This window comes from Chinchilla lanigera, unplaced genomic scaffold, assembly GCF_000276665.1.
Source record: "Chinchilla lanigera isolate Chin_1 unplaced genomic scaffold, ChiLan1.0 scaffold00015, whole genome shotgun sequence".
Taxonomy (NCBI): Eukaryota; Metazoa; Chordata; class Mammalia; order Rodentia; family Chinchillidae; genus Chinchilla; species Chinchilla lanigera.
The window spans coordinates 13,500,825-13,523,594 of record NW_004955416.1 but is presented as its reverse complement, the minus strand read 5'-3'; the positions used below and the strand labels follow the sequence as shown (position 1 = coordinate 13,523,594).

The 22,770-nt window shown below is 36.4% G+C and overlaps 1 protein-coding gene across 2 annotated transcripts in view; it reads right to left on the bottom strand.

Moving 5' to 3' along the window:
- LOC102003763 (hepatoma-derived growth factor-related protein 3) overlaps window positions 1–22,463 on the bottom strand; it is a 59,964-nt gene extending 37,501 nt beyond the window's left edge. The window contains exon 1 of one of the 2 annotated variants that reach the window (XM_013512568.1): window positions 22,338–22,463. In XM_013512568.1, the coding sequence (XP_013368022.1) occupies window positions 22,338–22,448 (111 nt within the window). In that variant the 5' untranslated portion in view covers window positions 22,449–22,463. Of the gene's footprint in view, window positions 1–20,673; window positions 20,728–22,337 lie in introns of those variants that run through there. The other variant, XM_005381466.2, reaches the window with a different exon arrangement.
- Between the last annotated feature and the right edge of the window lie 307 nt (window positions 22,464–22,770).

The following is a 22,770-nucleotide window of genomic DNA, read 5'->3' as shown; positions in this document are numbered from 1 at the left end:
AGTTATAAGGAGAAAGAGCAAAGGTAGGGCCAGGTCAGGATGGGCACCGAGTCATGCATGACAATATAAAAGACTTAAGAGAAAATCAGCTAGGCTTGACCTAACATTTTGTAAGTGATAGAAGTAGCAAACCCATAGGTCTCCAAGATGCTCTGAGACATTTACAGTATTAATGGAAGTTATTATGATATTTCCATTTCAATTTAAATATCAATAAATGTAATAATTTAAATACTTTTTAAAAGTTAACAGTATGTGAACCTCTCTGTATACTGAGCAAATACATATAGCAGTAGTAGCTACTGGATAAGTGTGCTCATGATTCTAATATTTGGTTAGGGTTATCGCTCAACTGAGCACTGCTAGCTGCTTGTTTATTTGAGCAATGAACTGTTCTAATTTCTATTCTTGGTCTCATATTTAGTTTATAGTCAAAACTGGCTGTTGGTTAAAGACTGAAGCTAAGATAGCAAAAAGAACATGGAAATAGAAGTTAATGAAGAGGGCTGAGGATATAGCTCAGCAGCACAGCACCTTACTTGGCAAGCACAAGGTCCTGAGTTTGATTCCCAGTGCCAAAAAAAAAGTTAATTTAGAGCATAAAACGATAATAATCCTGTACCTTTATGTGAAAATCATCTTTATTCTATCTGTGAACATAATTTCTCTGATCAATATAAAATTTCTCCACCTGAGCTAGCATTGAAAGGAAAAAAAAATGGTAATATATCTCTATTTAAAACTTTATTTTAAAAAGTTAATTATACATTAGGATTATCATTTTGGTGACTGTCTTTTCATATCATATATACATGCATACACATTTTATAAAAATGGGATCTATCACAGAAGCTGTTTTGTCATGGAGACATATTTGTCAGCAGAGTGAGTGCACCCTTACCTTCACCTCCCTGTGGCTTGCTCACACTCAGGAAACACTCTTTACAACACAGTGTGCTCTGTTCCATATTCATACACATAATCACAAACACCTGTTTTATACACAGGCAAAGTTTTTTTTTCTCAAGGGTTGCAAGTCTTTCTGACACACAATATACACACGGAATTATATATTATAAAATTCTGTGCATTGTAGAAAGTCCTTGAAATCAACTGACATAGATCTAATTAATTTGTTTTTAATGGCTGCATAATAATCCAGTGGTGGGATAACCTGCAATTTAATCTTTCTTGGAGTAATGGGCATTTACTTTCTTTTCCATGTTTTTGCCCTTTAAAAAAGGCAGTAAACATACTCATAGTTTTATGCACTGGTGCTTCAATATCCATGAGACAGACTGCTAGAAGTGAGATTCTTGGATCATAGATTAGAGGTATTTTTCATTTTAACAGATATTACTGGACTGCTTTCAAAAAAGACTGTAATAATTCACCCTTCTACCAAGGTATGAAAATGACCTCCCTTCCAATCTTTGATAGCATCAGATGTTATTACTCTTTCAAATTTGCATTCCCCAGATTAATGGTGAGGTTAAGCATCCTTTCATAGGTTTATTGGCCATCAGGATTTGCCCTCCAGTGAACTGCCTATTCATATCATTTTTGCATTTCTCTACAAGGTTGTTTTCTCACTACTTATTTGCAATTTATTAAACTGGTATATCTATAATTTCTATCACATATATATTTCCCTGTTACACAGTATGTCCACTGCAACATTTCCTTCCTTTGCATTCCAGCAGATTCACTGCCCAGATAGATTAGATTCTGCCCTGTCTTATTTTCCTCCTCCTGAGCTCCCCCTCACTGCTCAATTTCTCCTCCTTATCTGCACTTACTCCCTTGGTGATCTCACCCAATTCCATGGGTTTTCCTGTTTCTTTGTTTGTTTGATTTTTACCCTCTGAAGGCAGGGCCTTCACACACTGGGCCTTCAACATCCCCAACCCCTTTTTCACTTATTTTTTGTTTTGAGACAAAGTTTCACTAAGCTGCTAAATTGCCCAGGCCAGGCTTGAATTTGTCATTCTCCTGCCTCAGTGTCCCACAGTGTTGGGATTTCAGGCATGTGCCACCATGCAGAGATATAATTCCATGGTTTTAAATGCCATCTGCATGTTTAAGGGTCTCATATTTTTATTCCCAAACTCCAGTCCTTTCTTCTTAGCTTCGCATTTACATGTCTCAAAGGTATCTCAAATTTAAGATTTGTAAAACAAAATCTTGATCTTGTGGCCTAACCTGCTTGTCCTTTAGGATTCCATGTATTAGTAAACAGCATTACTATCCACTCAACTGTTCTTTCCAGAAACCTGAATATCACTGATTTAATCTTCTCAATCATAGACATACCTCACCTAAAACTAAGTCTTTCAACTGTAGCCCCCAAATACTCTCCACATCCACAGCTGTCCTTTCCTGTTCCTATTTACTCCACTATCATCCAATACCTAAACTTCCTCAAAGGTCTCCTAACTGGGCCCTTTGTACCACCCAAAAAAGCCAACTCCAACTTTGCCCCAACAATCAACTCTTCAGTCCCTCAGATCATGTTATTCCCCTGCTCAAAATTCTCCACACTTTAAAAATTCTAAACTCATTACTAAACCCTTAAGGCCCTGCATCAGTGATGGCAAACCTTTCAGAGCTTTCAATGTTACACACAAACTACTGCAGCACATACGGCATAGGTTCGTCACCCTCCCTGAATTCCTTTCTGCTTCTCTCCCACTGAGGGAATTCTGTATTAGCCTCACTGGCCTTTTTGCTCTTCCTTGAACATGCCCAATATATTCCACTTCTCCTTCAGGTACTTGTATGACTTCCTTGCCACATTTCAAAAAGGCTTCCTTGATCATGTGTACACATACTCACACAGTATTACAGCATATGCTACCCTATTTCCTTGCTTCATCTGTCCCCAGTGCTCTCATGGCTACAATAAATTACACATTACTTTCCTTGCTTCCTTATGTATACTATATACTTCCCTCTAAATTAAAATGTAAGCTTCATGAGGGCAGAAAACTTTTCCATCATTTTCACTGTTCCATCCTTAGCATTCCCAGAATAGTGTCTGTCAAACAACAGGAATTCAGTTGTTTTTTTTTTTAAATATATTTTGTTATATTATTTTTTAAATACTGAACATCTCAAAGTTAGCTGAATTAACTACATTAAAAGCAACCAATGTGTACCTGTATTCATTTCTCATGCTGTCTAGTATCCTGTTATATCAGTGTACCATAATTTAATTTTCTATCCTCCATCAAAGGACTTAGGTTATTTCTAATCTTTTGCCATTATGAATTGTGCTGGTGTGAACATTACTATACACATTTTTGGGTACACATGTATATGTTTCTCTAGATGTACAATGGTTTAGAGTTGCACACTCAGAAACTATGCAGAATTCAACTTCACAACATGAATTTAAATTGTTCTTTAATACCTATTCTTTCAGTGGTGTTTCAAGAGTTGCTCTTGACCCACACCCTCATCATCATATGATACTGGCAACCTCTTAATTTTGGCAATCTCATAGTGACCTTAATTTGCATTTCTGATTATTAATGAAGTTGAGCATGTTTTTATATATTTATAGGCATTATATGTTTCTTCTATAAAATGGCTGCTTATATACTTTTACCTTTTTTAAAAAAATTGGGCTATTTGTCTTTTTCTAAATGAGTCACTATGTACAGGAAAGTGTTGTTGGTTCTCTGTGTAGCAAGTGTTCTCTACCCCCTCCCAGTCTGTGGTTTTTCAGTTTCCTTATAGAATTTTTTATTGAACAGAAGCACTTGATTTTCTTTTTTTGGTTTTTTTCCAGTACCGGGAATCGAACTCACGACCTTGCACTTGCCAGGAAGGCGCTGTGCTGCTGAGCTAAATCCCCAGCCCCAAAGCACTTGATTTTAATGTACTCAAAGTTATCAATCTTTCCTTTCATGGCTAATCATTTCTGTGTTCTTGTCATGAAATTCTTTCCTACTCCCAAAACATAATGATGTTCTGCCATATGCCCTAAAAACTATTCACTTTTATCTACATAGAAATGATTTTTATATAGTATGACATAGGGATTTCATTTTATATAAACACTGATAGTTAACTAATATGACTATTTAGCCCATATGGACAACTAATCATGCAAATTATTATGTAAAAATAGTCCTCCCATGATGGTTAAGGAGTGTCAACTTGATTGGCTTTGGGATTCTTCCAGGGGATTGATGGAGCACACTTTGTGGGTGTGTCTGGGGGTCTATGTCTGGTCTCTGCCTTCTTCTTCTCTGGCACTGTTCCCCTGCTGTGGTTCCAGGCCACCATGAACTGAGGAGCTTTTCTTTTCCACTCTTCTGCCATAATGATCCTGCCTTGGAGCCAGCCAATCATGTATCTTCTGAAACCATGAGCCAAATTAAACTTCTTTTCTCTTACATTGTGGGTGTTGAGTACAGCAATGGGAAAGTTGAGTAATACACCTGTCCACCCATCCATAATACCACCCTTTTCACCTACCATGGGTTCCACATATGTGTGGACTAGTTTTTGACTAGTTTCTCTTCTAGTTAATCTCCACCACTCTGTGCAATGCTATCTTAATTTACCATTAATTACTATTTGAACAGTTGTTTTAATTTCTGATAGGACAAGTTCTACCACCTTATTCTTTTTGTTCAGAAATGCCTTGTCTAGGTCATTTCTCTTTTATATACACTTTAAAGAATAACAAAATAAAACATAATTAAAACACATATAACACCTGTAACTACAAGATATCTACAAATACATCCAAAAACAGATGTACAGAAAAGTGTAAAACAATTTTAAAAATGCATAAGAAGGCCTAAATAAAGTAGTAAACCACATTCATGGATTAAAAGCCTCAATATTCTATCAATTCTTTCCCTTCTAATCCATAGATATAACTAATTCAACCAAAATCTCAACACTGTAAACCTTGAAAAGCTAATAGTGTAGTGCTTGCCTCAATTCTGAATGGAAACATACAATTTTGTTAAGACTTTAACAAAAATATGTGTTTGAATGTAAAATCTTAGGTTTTCTTTTAAGGTTTAGAAATTTTTATTATACTTCTGATAACCCTGAACTATTTGCCCTGTCTTCTGGAATTTATGTTTTTAATAAACTGACTCTGAAATATATTTTATGTTTAAATATCATTTCTTTCCTTTTGTCTCTAAGCATTGCTTTTGTTTTCTAATTATGTTTTTTCAAAGTCTGGCTTTTATTTAACTATTTTATGTAACACTGATGCTGCTTATTACTTAAGGTCCCTGCATACTGTTTAACCTGGCCTTTCTTATTTTTAAGGTCACTGCTTACAACCTATTTTTAATCATTGAGGAAAAAAACTTTCACACATATGCGGATAAAGTACCATACAGAAGGGCTTTGGACAATGTAAGGCATAACATAAAACACTAAAAGACCCTTGAAAGAAAAAAGAAATGGGAGGAAAACTGAAGAAAGAAATATTCTATATATTTATGCCTCTGAAAACAGGGACATGGGCCTTAGACTTGTGTTAGACAAAGGCAAAAAACAATCAATGCACAAACATGGTAATCCACCAAATGCTTCAAAAATTTAACCTGCAACAGTATTAATAATATTTTAAGAATTTAGGACCATAGGTTAAGCGCATCCCATTGAAATTTATCTCTTTTTAAGAATAAAATTTAAGGTGAGCATGGGATTACATGTAATTTCAACACTCTGGGAGGCTGAGGCAGGAGGATCGTAAGTTTGAGCCCAGCTTAGGCTTTTAGTGATTTAGTGAGATTCTGTCTCAAAAAATAAAAAGGGCTGCGGATACAGCTCAGTGCCAAGGCCCTGGGTTCAATCCTTGGTATAGAAAAAAAGATAGTTTGTCTTTCAAAAAGTTTCAATACAATAAAAAACAAAACAAAACCAAAATTTAAAAAAAACTGATGGCAAATGATGCTGACAAGATTGCTAAACAAATATTTAGTAACAGAAAGTAAAGAGCAAGAAGAAAATACCAAACTATGCCACATGATAGCAGCAGACAATGGTGAGTACCTGTTAGGAAGGTGACATCAATTTTTGATGGTTCAATGTAATCAATAAAACAGAAAAAAAGCACAATGAGCTAATTGTAATGGCTTCAAAACCTATCCTCCAAGGAGAGGATAAGATGGCTCCTGGAATATAAGTGACCAGAAAAGGTAGCACCTTTTGGATAATTTTCTCAGACACTGCACCTTTCGGTTTATGTCTCAGGGAGGAAATTTATCCTCCCAAATCTTGAGTAATTCTGGTCATAGAACAAAATTATACCATACTGCCTGTTTTTGTTATATTAAGATGACCACCAAGTGATCTTGACCACCCTGTTATATACACAACTGATTTAATCACTCATAGGCATTTTCTGAACACATCTTGTTTTCTTTTTTCCAACCATACCTAATTGCCTCACTTAAGGTCAGGCCTGGACAGACTTGTGAGGTTTGTCTTCAGCCTTATCTTTTCATCTTTCAGTCACTTCCTCTCTTGTTCTAGTCTATAAATCTGATAACACCCTGATGGCCCCACAGTAAGAAGCTAACATGAACAACAGACAGATAACTCATACAGGTCAACAATTAAACAACTGGATTAAAAACTAGGCAAAGGACTTAAATAAACAAAGACATACAAATGGTCAATTAAAAAATGAAATGATGCTCAATGTCACTACTCAAAGGAAATGCAATCAAAACTATGACTTAACACCTCACATTTGTTAAGGATGGCTACTATCAGTAAAACAGAAAATAACAAGCACACTGCTGGTGGGAATGTAAGAAGGTGCAGTCTCTATGACACAAGAGTGATATTTCCTCAAAATTTCCTCAATAAATAGCTGTGCAGAGTTACCATATAAACCAGCAATTCCACCTATGGCTATATATTACCCAAAACTAAAGGCAAGACCTCGAAGAAATAGTTACATATTTATCTTTGTAACAGAATAATTCACAATAGCCAAAAGATGAAAAAAGACCTAGGTGTCCATCAGTGGATGGATGAATAAACAAAATGCAGTGTATGCGTAGATAACATGCATATCCACGCACGTAATGTTACTGAGTGTTATTGAGTCCTGAAAAAGGAGTAAGTGTGTGTATACATGAAAAATGGAATACAACTTTCTTTAAAAAGGAAGAAAATTCTGACACATACTACAACATGGATGAACTTTGCAGGTATTATATTAGGTGAACTAAACCAGTCACAAGAGGACGTTACACTGTGTTATTCCACTTATGTGAGGTATCTTGAGGGAACAAATTCATAGAGACAGAAGGTAGAATGATGGTTGTCAGGGCTAGCAGTTAGGGAATGAAAAGATAGTACTGAATGAGTTTGGGAGATAAAAAACATTCTAGAGAGGGATGGTGGAGATGATCATGAAGTAATGTTAAATATACTTAGTATTACTAAACTGTATACTTAAAATGGTTATTAAGATGTTTTATCAAAACTAAAAAAGAAAAAATTACAAGCAAAGAAATAGTTCATTGCAAATAGTTCATTCTAAATTTAAGCTTTTCTTCTGTAAATTTTTAATCTTCCAAATTACATCAGAATTTCTATCTAATTGTCAAAATTGTTAGTGTGAATTCTGTATTTTCTTCACTTCCTCCCTTATCCCATGTGTCTTAGTTTCTTTTCTCATTGCTAAGACAAAATAGCTGACACTCAAAGTTAAAGGAGGAAAGGTTTATTTGGCTCACAGTTTATAGAGGTTTTAGTCCCTTATCAGCTGGCTCCAAGGCAAGATGGCTTGGCACACAGGTATCACAGAAGAGAAACAGTTCATGGCAGGCAGAAGACAGCAAAATCAAGCAAGCAAGAGACAAGACAAGCCTCTTTCTGTCCTTTGTACTGTATCCAGGATACCGGAATTAGGGTGGTGCCAAATTAGGGTGGCTGCCAAACAGACTGATTTAGTAACCACCTACCCTTAATCCTAGCATTGCACCATGAATCAATCACACTCGAGATTTAGCCATCTCTGAAAAAGCCCCAACTGACTGCATGAGGCTTTGGGGGGACATCTAGACACATACCATAACACCATGAAAGTGAGTAAAGAGAATAATGAATTTTACTGTAGTGTTTTCATTAACTTGCTCTGTAACTCTGAGCAAGTTTAGTTGGTCGAAGATTAATGTATTTTAATTTTCTCAACCTCATTAAAATAATAACACTGGAAGTCATCCTAAATCTTGTATTTCAGAAGGTATTATCATGTAATCTTTCATAAAAAACTTCAAAATTGTCTGATGTTGGGAAGCAGCAGAACAAAATATAAAGGAGGCTCATTCAGGACGTAGTGTTACTGTCTTTGGTGGTCTCTACTGAAAGGCCATCTGGTTAGAAGGGCATCCCCGAACACTCTACATGACAGAAATACCATCCCTATGTACACCATCTGTCCCTGCTAGCACTTCCCATCCTCTCTCAACTAGTATTTCTTTTTCTCCTTAGCATTTAGCATCACTTGAAAGCAGGTTCTTTGCTGTGTTCTGTACTTATAAGCCCTGCTCCTAAAACAGTGCCTGGAGTATAGATACTCAATAAATAGCTGTGCAATAAATGGATGAATAAACTTGTATTCCCAGTGACAAAATAGGCAATGTGCTACAATGGTTTAGGCTAGAGCACAGGTTCTGGAGCTAGGTTTACAGTTTGTCAATTGCTATAATTGGGCAACCTTGGGGGAAGAAACTTAAAATCTCTCTAAAATTCAGTTTATTCTTAAATCTGTAAAAAGGCTAATAAAACCTATAAGCATAGGGGTTACTATGTGATTAATGGCACCCAAACTCTCAAAAATAAGTGCTCTAACTTTCTCTTATTTGCTATTCCTTATGACAAGTCTCCTTTAAATCAGTTCCCACTGCATTTCTATCTTTTGACTCTAGTTTTATCCATATATCAAAGAAAGAAAGGAACTAAGCTATTTACAGCTTCTAGGTGTTAGGTACTTCCAAGCAGATTCTCTCAATAACCTTGTGAGGTAAGTAGTACTACTTCCATTTTAGAGAAGGGCAAATAGAGGCTGGTGAAGAGTAAGTAACTTGTGCCAGGTTGCAACTAATGAGTGGTGGAGTTTAATTTGAACCAATACCTCCCTGGCTCTAAAGTGTATGCTCTTTGCTCCTCCATAATTCCTATTCTTTTTTTTTTCCTTTCATATAAGAGTCCTTCAATATTTGAAGATCACTATCTTAGCTCTTGTATCTTTTCTTCTCTAACTAAATATATACATTGTTATCTTCTTACATCCTTTTTTCTAGATTCCCTCACTGTCAAGAATTTATTTTAGATTGTTGAGGTCTCTTAAATTGTTATAGTTTGATTAATCTTTTTTTTGAGATAGGGTCTTGCTGTATAGTTCAGGCTGCCGCTGAACTCACTATGTAGTCCAGGCTGGCTTCGAACTTGTGGCAATATGCCTGCCTCACCCTCCCAAGAGCTGGGATTACAGGTGTGCACCACCACGCCTGGCTTGATTAATCATTTTTAAAAGGGAACAGAATCTTACAGCTAGCCCTCCAGCTGTCATAAAATTTTGCCATTATTAGTCTGAATTATGTACAAATGTAACAATAAGTATAAACTTCTTATGCAATGAAGAACCATGCACTATAAAACCAAAATATAATCTATATATTACATAGAGATACAACTATGACACCAATAAAATTCAAATTGATAATTTAATCTTACACTGTTCTGCTGAAATTACATTCTGTTTACAGTATAAATATGCCTCAGGTTCTTTTGAGTTTAGGGTCCTTACATTGCCCTGAGGTGAGTGATGATCAGATCTTATTTTACTTTTCTCAGTCAGAACTGCCACCAGGCCTCTATTTGTATAGCCCAGTTGATGAACCTATGGTACATGTGCTGCAGCAAGCTGCTTGTACAACTGAAGCTCTAAGGGGCTGGGGATTTAGCTCAGCGGAAAAAGCGCCTGCCTGGCAAGCGCAAGGTCGTGAGTTTGGTTCCCGGTACCGGAGAAAAACCAAAAAAAAAAAAAAACAACTGAAGCTCTAAAAGGTTCACCATCACTGGTACAGCCCATACATAAATAGGTCATCAGAAGATCAATAAGATGTGGAAGGTTAAAAAAAAAAGGAATACCTAGGATAAGTCAAGGTCTTTGTTTTTTGCAGGGTGATTAGCTGAATAGAAATCTTATTATTAAGATAGGAATTCCTGGGTAGCTTATGGTAGCTAGATAAGTTTTGACAATGAGGGACAAAGATAGCTAGATGAAGCTATCTTGGAGGTAAATCAATATATGGATATAAAGCTCACTGTTCTGGGTCTAAAACAGATGTTTGGAAGATATTCTGAAAAACAGTGGCTGAAGTCAAAGAACTGCAGAGGCATCATCAGAGAAACGGAAGAAACTTTCAAGAAAAGAAATGTGAGGGAGGCCAAGAGAAGAGAAATTTTAAAATGCAGTATTAAATTCCACAAAGGCAAAAAGGCTTGAAATATATTCTTCAGATTTTAGGTCATGGCGGCCTGTGGAGAGTGAAAAAGCCCAGTAAGACTAGTTGTTTATGAAGCAGAGAGACAGCAGTGCCTACAAGATGAGATTATTCCCAGTCAGAGCAGAAGGAGCTAGTCTAGGGCAAGAGGCTGATGACTTAAATGAGAACAAAGATTTTGTGTAGGGCCCTTTTTTACTCCTACCACCTATTACTGAGTACCTGGAACACAGCAAGCCTTCAAAAAGTATCTGTTGACGGCTGCATGGAGGAAGGAAAAGGGTGAGGTCAAGCAAGGGTAGACAGACTTTAGTAAGGAGGATATGAAAGGGGTAAAGAGGAAAAACAACGTTCTTCAGATCTTCAGTTAAACTCCCAGGTCTTAATGTTCAAATCCTTGAACTGATCCTGAAAGGAAGGCATTACTGTCTAAATTTTCTTAATAAATTCACAGAGACTAAAGGATGAGATAATTTGCCCAGGGTCATTCAGATGCTAAAGGGCAGAAATGGCCTCATTCACCCACAAAGCTCTTCCACTACACCTTACAGTCTCCAGGTAGACGGCAAAAATATGTCCCACAATAGCCAAAGGAAAGAGGAAAAGCAGACAAAGATGAGGGATGAGGGCAGAAGAGGATTTTTATTTATAAGCAAAGACAGCTGTAGGTCAAACCTGTTGGCATGTTTTCTCTATGAAGTATGAAAAAGTAATTTGCTAAAAATTAGGGCAAAGTAGTTGGAAGAGAGTGAGAAAAGCATTTACGAACTTCAGAGGAGGCCATGCAAGGAACTGATCCTGGACAATGAAAGGATTCACCGGCAGCATTTAGAACCAAGGCAAACTTAACCCTGCAGTAGTTCTAGTCTGTGTGTTCGTGCAAAGCGGGGAACGCAGATCTTAGAAATGAGCAGTGAAGGGGTTTGTAGAGGCACATAGCAAAGTAAGTAAGAGACTGTGAGTTATCCTGTGGGGTATAAAACAGACAAGCAGCAAAGCCTGGAGGGAGCTGGTATACCAAGTGAAAAGGGGAGATCAAGGGTTCACAAGCCATCTGCAAGGGTAATGACTGAGAGGCAGGTGTAGTGGTACAAAGGAGTCTTCAATCACCATATTCTCCATTTCACTTCAGTAAGCCTCTCTAACCACTACTTTCCTTCTTAAACTACACTACTTTTGTAATTTGTTTTTACAACAATATAAAAACAAGGAACACATTTGTTCTGGGTTACTCCATCTCTTGTAGTTAAATAAATCTTTGTCCCAGATAAGGAGCTTATTAAAAATAAATAATGGAAAGCATCATATTTCATTTCATTTTTATTAAAAATTCTGTCCTCCCTCCACCCCACCTGGATAGTTACAAAACAGGGCCAGTAAACAACAGCAGTAACAATCAGAGTTCCTGAATACCTGGAATATTCACAAAAGTGAACCTAATATTATTTCTTTTGTTCTACAATATTTCCATTTAGTACAAGGTGACTATTTTCTAATAGAAATGTACTTATTTTGTATGAGGCCACTGGCCAGATGTGAGGTATAAAGCCGTAACTGTTTCAACTTTTCAGAAATGTATGCTTCTGAGAAACTAAAGAATGCCTTCTTATCATCAATGCTGGATTCTCTGTCATTGATGATACTACTATATCTCACAGTACCAAGGAAGTATCTTCTTCATTGAACACAAAGTCATTAAAAAGGAAATACAGAAATTATTGGAAATGTGATAATCTCCCAAGTGGATATCCACTTCGGAGAGCACCACAAACCTGCTTTTGAGATCAGTAAGTTTTCTGAACATAACAAAAGCCCCTCATCCTCAGTCACAGATGGCCTAATACTTTCAGTTCAGTCCCACAAACTCAAGAAAAACCCAGACCCTCAAACTACCAGCCAGGAGACATTATGTAGTACTAGGTAATAATGTGTGGTGTTTAAGACGGCTTATATATTAAACTATAGTAGCTTTAATATAGTTGTGGATGAATTTGCAGTTTCATTAGACGATCAGGGTAGAAATATTTCACCTGTCTAGCCTTTTTTTTAAAGACAGGGGCTCGCTATATAGCTCAGGCTGGCCTTGAACTCACCACAATCCTCCTGCTTCAGCCTCCTAAGTGCTGGGATTAGAGGCATGCACTACCACGCCTAGTTATTTAGCTTTCTGAGACGAAATTTAGGTTTAAGTGATCTAATACAACATTATATTCATGTAAGACTATAGCTAAATCAGAATAAAAATTTCAGGACTCTTAGCAAAACAGCATCTCAAAAATCTAACAGCTGTTCTATGAAAACACAACTCACAGAGATTAATTTCCATTTGGCCTAATATCCCAAACCACTGTTTTTCAAACTGTAGGTAGAAAAAGTTGATTTAATGGGTTGCAACCCCATTTTACATGAAATATAAAAATATCAGGAGGTAGGTATAATATGAGCTTCTCTGCAGGCTGAGGCAGGAGGATTACAAGTTTTGAGGCCAGTTTGGGCAACTAAGCTAGACATTGTCTTTTTTTTTCCCAAGAAAAAAAAAAAAAAGGCGGGAATATAGCACAGTGGCAGGGAGTTTGCCTAGTATGAGGTAAGTGGGCTCTGGCATCAATCCCTAGTGTGTGTGTGTGTGTGTGTGTGTGTGTCTGTCTGTCTGTCTGTCTCTCTTATGTCTGTCTGTCTCTCTCTCTTACTCTCTCTCACACACATACATACTCCAGAAAGTTTTGTTTATCGCAAAACCATACTATATGGATGCATTCTCAATTATGTGTGTGTATGTGTTGTGTTCATGTACATGTGCTGGGATGGCAATGCATATTTATTTCTTACTGTAGGTTATGGTAAATAAAAAAGGTCTGAAAGCCACAACTTTACATTAGAATCAATCAACAAAAATTTCTCATTTATAAGATCTAAATAGTTTTAAAATTACTGACTTAATTTCATGTAGTAGTCCAGTGAAGAAAATATTTATCTTGTTTTAAAGTAGTTGATCTCATTTTGAAAGTCAGGTCTAGAGGAAATTCATTTTCAATTCATTCAGTATATGTGAACTCAACAAATTAGCTGAGAATTTGTAATACTGCTCCCTTTATGCATTTCCTCCAAAATTAAAGATGTCATCAGTATAAAGGTTCTATTTCAGTGTCAGAAAAGGAAACAGTGATCTAAATCTGAATTTATTTTGTCTACTTAAAATTTTTAAATCTTCTGTGAAACTTATTTTTATATGTGCTAACCACTACTGAACCTATCACTTATAAGAACTCTCAGACACATATTGCAATAGAAACTCAGAAATAACTATGTTATCAAAAATCTTGAAGTCCCCACGGAGGCAGCCTTGCTGCTACCACTGACCCTCTTTGCAAGCTCAACAGCTCTATTAGTCACCTTATTGACTAGGGTCAGATCTGGGCAGAGCTTAAGTGTTAGTGATCAAATAGAAAAAGAGAGGCATTTATACACCCATTTGTATGCCAATGTGGTCAAGTTTGTCTTGGCCCCAAATGTTGATGCTATGTGGAACCTCTAGAAATGACCCATTACAGTTGGGAAACTTACAGTGGGAAGTCCCTACAAGTCCTAGAGCCTACAGCCAAACTTGTTTTTTCTTTTCTGTTTTTGTTTTCTGAGACAGGGTCTCACTAAGTAGTTTAAGCTGGCCTTGAACTTGAGGGGGTCCTCCTGCCTCAGTCTCTCACATGCTGAGATTTCAGGCGTGCACCACCACTATCCGCCAAACTCATCGCCATAGAACTTCAAGGAAACATCTGCGAAACACACCCACCAAGCTAGGCAAACATTTACTGAGATCTTACTAGGCACCCTACATTGCATAAATAAGGGAGGTTAGTGCTCCTAGGAGGTAACTCTTAGGTATTGTACTTAATTAGCCAACAGTTCATTAACATTTGATCCCTAGGAAAAAAGGGAAAGAGAAAAATAATTATTACCCTCCCTATTTTACAAAGAGGTTGTGAAAAAACAAAACAGAAAGCCCAATCTAGCAAACCAAGACAGTGGTGGAATGAGGTACTTGTCTTTTAAACCTTGGCCCAGTTCTGTTTCTGTACATCACAGGGCTGCCTCAGAAATCTGGAGGATGTTGTTCTGAAGGCTTGAGCTCACAGGTCATTAGGTTATTTTATTCCTCCTGTTTTTTAAAATTAACTTCAATGTAGTAAATTCTTTCCTAGGCAAGAAAAAGATGTATTCGAAAAATTCATGGGGCTGGGGATTTAGCTCAGCGCTACAGCGCCTGCCTGGCAAGCGCAAGTTCATGAGTTTGATTGCTGGTACAGGAAAAAAACCAAAAAACCAAAAAACCAAACAAAATTCACTTACTATCTCTATTTTAAGATTACCTAAGAGAATAGCAGTGAAACACAGGAAACTGTTGTCAGGATCAGGAATGTAGTGAACTGGCAAAGTCTGCACAGGTTGGTAGTCATTCTTATCAGTAAACTTCTAGGCTCTACTGAACCAGTAACTCTCAAGACTACCTTACCTGATGTTTATACAAAGAGGTTTTGGAACCTATACTTAAGTCAATACCATACTATTAATTCAGAATTGACTTTAGTGGTTCTTTGACTTCTCTAAAGGCATAAATAAAAAATATATATATATATATATGTATTTTCCCTGCATCAAAGAGCTTTCAAAGAGACACAGACTAGAGAAACTATAAATCTGCTATAATATGTTCTAATCTAAGATTGTCAGCTTCGCAGTTATTTCTAAGTACCATTATATATGTACATGTACACACACACACACACACACACACAAAATTGTCTTACTGCCAAACACTTCTTCAGCCCTTTTGCCTAATCTAGTATCACATTTGTTATATTCTCCTGGCCTTAATAGTGAGGCAGTAAGACATTTATTAATTGTGTAACCTTGGGTGGATTTAAGCAAAGTCTTATGGATAATATCGATCTCACAGTAGTGTTATATATTTATTTATTTTTACTTGTAACCAAGACATATATGTAACATATAACTTATATCATGATTGAAAAATACATTTAAAGTTAAAAAGTTACATTAAAAGACAGATTGATTCCCATCAAAATACTCTTCCTTGCTTCAAACAGCCTTATCCCAGAACATACACCATCATTCTTGCCACTTTTTGAGCAGCTCTGAAAATCCCTTTACATGTCTTTAGTTGCACTGTTATAGCTGGCTCTATGTCCTGAACTGATTCAAAACACTTACCATTCATGGTCCTTTTGACTTTGAGGAAGAGTCAAAAGTCATACAGTGCCAGATCTAGCAATTTAGGTGGATGAGAACACACTGTAATGTTTTTACAAGCCAGCCTTCCCATTGGATGGCATTCAGCAGTGACATTCACCATATTCTTTTTTTTTTTTTTTTTTTAAACCAGGAATCAAACTCAGGACCTCGGGATGCCAGGAAAATGCTGTGCCACTGAGCTATACCTCCGGCCGCTATCATAATCTTGACTATACCTCACAAAGATGTTCAAGAAAAAGGACTTTCAGAACTTCAGAAAGTGGTAAGAATGATAGGATAAGTGTGTTCAAAGCCAGGAGGATTAATGACAATGTGTTTTTACTGTGATAAATTTTTAAATTCAAAGTCACTATGTTTTTGATTACCTCCTGTATATCTTCATATATGATAAATATATACATATCCTAACTTGTAGCTGAAGAAATTAATTTACTTAATTATCTGCATTTATTAAACTGACAGATTAAAAAACTAAATTATGTATTTCAAAGGATATGTAAGACAACAGGTGTTCTTTTATTCTGTTGTGGGTGTGCAAGATATCAAAATTCTGGGAGGGAATTCAGCAATATATCCCAAGCTTTAAAATGTATATACACTACTTGACTCAAATATAATTTCTGGAGACTTGTCCTAAGGAAACAGCTAGAAATTAGCAAAATGAATATTTCTGAGTCTTGTTTTTTTAGTTAATAACTGGAAATAACCTAAACTCTGTATGACAGGAAATAGTTATAATTTAAAATATATAAGTGTGTACCATAAGTTATCAGATAGCTATTATAAATGATATTACAAAAATATATTCATTGCCACTGAAAAGTCATTTAAGAAAGAGTACTTTAGTGGGGAGAAAAGATTACAGAAAACTATGTATGTTACAAAAATTATGTATACACCTACATATATAGGTACACATTTATGTTTCTTATAGCCAAATATAGGGATATTAATCTTCCTACAATGAGTATTAGTTATATAATAAAAAATTTTTACACAGTAGAAATTAGTACTTGTAACATGATAGTCAATTAATCTCCTTTTTAAAAAGTTGAAAGTGGTTTACAGTATAAATCCACTGCTTTCTAGGCAAGGACCACTACTGACTTTTAAGGTCCTCTACAGTTAGGACGCCATGTATGGTGAAGGACCAGTTTTTGGTTTTGAAAAAAATATTTAATTTGTTGCAGATTGACAGTATATAAAATAAAAATAATTCCTAGAAAAGTAAATTGAGAAGATATAAAAAATGCAAGCCTCAATTTTAAAAATTATTAGATTCACAAAGTTACTCCATCAATTTGATAGACAGTTTCTATACTTTTTCTTTCAATTTCTTTATGTGCTTGGTTACTGACAGATAATGGTCTATAGTTCAATGCTTGAAGGGATTAGGAAGGAAGGCCAGTTGTCGCAGACTAGTAACTACACCCATGAGACTAAATTCTGATCCAACATCTGGAGACTCTTCCACAATAGAAAACTTTCTCTAACAAATATATCTGGACTCTTCCCCATTATCTTTACTATATTTACTAACTTGCACAGTTTTTTTAATGATAATGAATATTTTCATTCATGAAGTGGTACACAGTTTAAAACTATCAGTCATTTTCCAAAAGAAGCAAATATAATCTCTTTAGAGACCTGACTCCAGAGAATAATATTTTCCAAATCATGAGGAATAGCAGTCATTAGAGCATCCAAAGGGAAAGTACCAGGAATGCAGACTCATCTGGTTGAGACAGGAATACCAGAAAAGGTATACTTGGTATTGAGTTTACATTACCTATCTATTCCCAGTTTCAGTGACAGAAAAGAGACAACTTTGTAGTTCTTGCAAAGTGAATGTGGTCCCTGGGGAAAGGGCCGAGTGAGGTCAAACTGAAGGCTCAACTTCTTTGGACTCATGCCAGTGTAATGAAGATGAAAACTTCTTACTTCATAGTGAAATGATAAAGAACTTAAATTTCAAGTGACTCCCTGAAAATATGCAGCCTGCTCTCCAGACATGAGAGTTGAGATGGATTAAAAACATGAACAGTGATTTAGTAAGAAAGGAACAGAAAAACTCTAATGCAGATAAATAAGACAGAGGCTGAAATTAAGAACTAAAAGGAAGCCTGAAGAGAAAGTTCCAAAGCAGCACATGAAGTTTTTCTTCCCTTCCCTTTCCCTTCTTCTCTTTTTTCTTTTCCTGTGGTGCTGGGATGGAATCCAGGACGCCTCACATGCTAAGTAAGCATTCTACCACTGATCTAGATCCCCAATCCTAAACAAAGTTTCTGAAATAGTCAAAAGGGAAAACAGGAAGATGCAACCTAGATGGAGGACACTGAAGGAAATAAGAAACCTGAATGAAAGCTAAAAATGGTAAAATCCAATCACACAGAATGTTAAAGTATTAGATCTTAAAAGTGCAGCTTGATAAATTTTCAAGTACACACCTACGCAACCACTGTCTAGATCAAGACACAGAACAGTTCCAGTGCAGTCAAGCATGGTGGTGCACACCTGTAATCCCAGTGCTTGGGAGGCTGAGGCAAAAGAATCACTGCAAAGTTGAGGCTGGCCTGGCCACATAGTGAATTTAAGGCCAGCCTGAATTAAGTAAAGAGACCCTGTCTCAAAAAATTAAAGGAAAAAAAAAAAAACAAAAAAACAACAGGTCTAGTGCCTCCTTCCAGCCAGTAACTCCTGATGCCCACAGCAAAATGACCACCACTGACTATTTTGGCTTGTTTTCGAACATCATATAAGTGACTCATACAGAATGTATTCTCATCTGGCTTTTTTCACTCAACCTTATTTTTGTGGGAGCATCAGTAATATGCTCCTTTTTATTGCCAAATAATAATCCATTGTATGAATATACTACAGATTTGTTTATTCATTGTCCTACTGATGGACATTTGGATTGCTTCCAGTCTTCTATTATAAATAAAGCAGCTGAATAAAACTGCTATGTGTAAGCATTCTTATGCAAGTTTTTGATGGACATACACACTCATTTTTTCTTGAGTATATGTCTAGAACAGGGTGTCATATCATAGGTAGGTATGTGCTTAACTTCAGTAGGGAGGCCAGATTTCTAAAGTGATCATATCAACTTTCTACTAGCAATGTTTGAGAGCTCTCATATAAAGTTTTTAAATTAATCAGTTAAGCAGTTTTGTGTGTGTGTGTGTGTGTGTGTGTGTGTGTGTGTGTGCACGCGCATGCATGTTAAGGTTTGAACCCAGGGCTCTGGCATGATGAGGACATGCTCTCCTTCTGAGCGACACCCCCAAAACCTCATTTAATTATATAAATTTTTAAATTTTAAAAAGCTCTTCAGCTGAAACCCAGAGTTTTGAGGGTTTTTGTTTTTTCATCATTTAGAACAGGCACAACATAACTAGCGTGATTGTATTTTAGAAGATATGCAAGATGATTTGGGGGTTGAAGGAAAAAATAGAGCTTCTATTTTAGTTTCTTATTCTTCTAGCTAAAAAGTAAACTTTGCTAATATTTAATATGTAAATTGACAGTAGCACCCTTATTCAGATAATTCTGTTTATTCACTTGGGGCTTACTGTGATTTACTGCCATTTGTGTGTGCCTGATTGAGCACAATTATGGAGTATTTAATTCAACTTCCTCTCACCAAGCGAACAAGAGACCTACAAAGATAATACTAATAAGTATAAACAAACAACAATACAAATGTCTAACTCAGAACTTCTATTTTAGAAAATGCCTTTAGAAGATAAAAATTATAGGGCTGGGGATATAGTTCAGCAAACAGCGCATGCCTGTCAGGCGCAAGGTCATGAGTTCGATTCCTGGTACCAAAAAACAAAAAGATAAAAATTATGACCACCTATAAGTTAAGACTTTTAAAAACGCAGACTTAGGGCTGGGGATTTTGCTCAGCAGCAAAGCGCCTGCCTGGCAAGTGCAAGGTCATGAGTTCGGTTCTCAGTACCAGAGAAAAACAAACAAACAAAAAAAACAACACAAAAAAACCGCAGACTTAATTGTACTGTTAATATTCTGCCAATAAAAATTTAAAATATTAAATATTTCTTATGCCATCCCTTTTTTCTTTGAGGGATTATTTTATCATGTATATGATAGTAAACACAAAATACAGGTACACTAAATTTTAAAGTGACCTTACATACACAGTATTAGTATGTGGAAAATCTTTTTACTAACAGGGTACATAATAAAGTATGCTGCATAGAAACAGCCAGCTGCTATTTAACATTAAAATAACATATCTGACAGTGTGGGAGAAGGAGGAAGACAGGAATCCACAGGAATCCTCCAGGAAAAGGCACGAGGAAATCTTCCTGCATGCTGGTGCTGTTCTGCACCACGGTAGGTATGTGTATTACACTATAGTGTATGCATCAGTCAAATTCACTGAATGATACATTTAAAATAATTATGTTTCATTCTATGTAAATTTTACCTTATAAGAAAAAAGGATATATAAAAATTGACTTCTAGTTAATTATGAGTATTCTGAAGTGTCTAGGAGTAAGTTACTATAGTGATGTTTGTAACTTACTTTAAAATGTATTAAAATAACATGGACCACTGTATGAACAGAGACAGCCATACAAACAGATACATGAGAGAGCAAACAGTAAATTTAATCATAAAATCTAGGTGCTAGATCCATGAGTTCTTAATACAATCCTCTCAACTTTTCTGTAAGTTTACAATTTTTCATGATAAAATGTTGGGAAAAATAAAAATCCATTCAAGAGCTGACAACTGACAAATATCAGTAACTAAGAACAGTGTAATGATACAAGGGTAAGGCAAAAATTTAAAAAGGAAAAATGTAGGAACCCTCAAGCATCACTAACTGGTGCTTTCAAATATAATAGTTTCCCCTTACCTGCAGGGTATCCAACATACCAGGAGATCCCTGAAACATAGCTAGTACCAAAGCCTGTGTATACTGTTTTTTCCTGCACATGCATACTACGATAAAATTTACAGATTAGGCACAGTTAAGACATTGACAACAATAATAAACAGTATAACAACATACTGTAATAGGTTATTAGAATGCAGTCTCTCTTCTTCTCAAAATATCTGATGGTACAATACTATATTTTTGGACTGGGGAAAGTAAAACCACAGATAAGGGAGACTACCATACTCTGGGTGTGGTGAGAATTATGCTCATTTTATAGGACAGTAAACTGAAACTCAGAAAGATTATAGAATACATCCAGCGTCACAAAGTATGAAGGCCAGCCAAGAACTGAATCCAATTTGTCCAAATTCTGAATCCTCTTGACCCACATTCCTCACAAGGGACTGGCAAAGATCAAACATCCTCTCTACAGGAGGGAAGTCCCTTTTCTATTCCGGCAAGGAACAGCCCTGCCTCTTAGAAGCTCCTCCCTACAGCAGGAACTGAAATCTCTCCTCAGGTTTTTCCTCTTAGGTTTGATACGTTGGGGCCATCCAGAATCTAATTCTCATGGCATGGCCTTAACATCAGGAGCAACTATGTGAAAGCTGAATAAGCAGGACTTTTTTTCAATTAGTATTTTATAACATAATCAACAAAGTTATAACTAGATATAAATGGGGATAATGCCTCACAGAATAGAGATGAAAATAATGAGAATGCAAGTGAAATATATATAACTAGGAATAGGAGCTCAAATACCTTTCTTTCTAATCTTTACCTTTACTTCGAAGTTGTAACATGTCATTCATTATAAAATAATACTTTTTTTAAACAAGAGTCTTTGGTCCTTTCCTAGAGTTTATGTTAAACGCATACAGATATAGATTTTTTCCTTGTTATCTATTTTATCAAAAAATCTGATGTATATTATTGCATTTCCTATTCCACTTTTGCCTTAGTAGAGAATTATAACTTTAGGAATTTTATGTACAATGAGATATACAACTAGGAGCACTTCTTCTGTTTTACAACTTACTACAGGTGGCCAACCTGTGCAAGCGACATGTTGATGAAATTTTAAGCCTTTTCTTTTTGACCTCTGGAAGATTCCTTTTGAAGATAAGATGTAACAAAGAAAAGAAAGCCACTGTATTAGAAGAAATGACCAACTGGTAATGGTAACCTTTAATTCACTTTTGAGTCTGTTATACATACTAAAGCTGTATATTTCTTATTGACAAACATATTTATGGATTCCTTAAAGGACTCTTAAAGTCACAAATCTTGCTCCTTTTTAAGCAACACAGTACTACTGCACATTTTAAAAACCAGTAATTCTAGTTGGAAAACTTTGTCTTATTTAAGGATGTACATACAGTTCAGACATGGAGAACTTACATCCGCAGCCTGGGAACCTGCATAAAATTGTTTTTTCCTCTAGATATCTGAGGTTGTTAGTGTTGGAAGAAGTCTTAAAAGAGGATTATTTTATACTGCGGAAAGGGATAGGCAGGCAGTTTAAATAAGTCTGTAACAGCCTGGATTAGACACCAGGTCCCCCAATTCCTAGCCCAATGTTCTTTCTTACAATCATGCCAAACCACATATTAAAACAAGTGCTTATGCCCATCCATTACCTCAACTTCACTACATTTCAGTGTGGCCACCCATGATGTCACTTCCTTTTGTGAATGGGTGTATTTTTCCCCCCTTGGTCTTGCTATCTTCACTAAACTACAATACAACATCTTAGAGCTCGCTCCAGATTATGTCAGTTCTTCCCTTGCCTATTTCTGTTCCTCAAGAGACCAATACAGTCTCCGAAACGCCCTGGCCATCCTTGCTACTATATTTCTTCATTCAAGTACTCAAATGCCAAAGACCCCAAAGCCTAAAAAGAAAAGATGGATTTTACAGCACAGGGCACACACGGTAGCGCCGTGCCCCTTCCTTGCCCCCCAGGCCTAACGAGAACGCTTCGCGCCGTGCGTTCCGAGCAGATGCTTTCTAGAGAAGCCGGCGACAGCGGCGGGCTGGCCGGCGGGCGGCGGCGCCGCGAGGGGTCGGGAG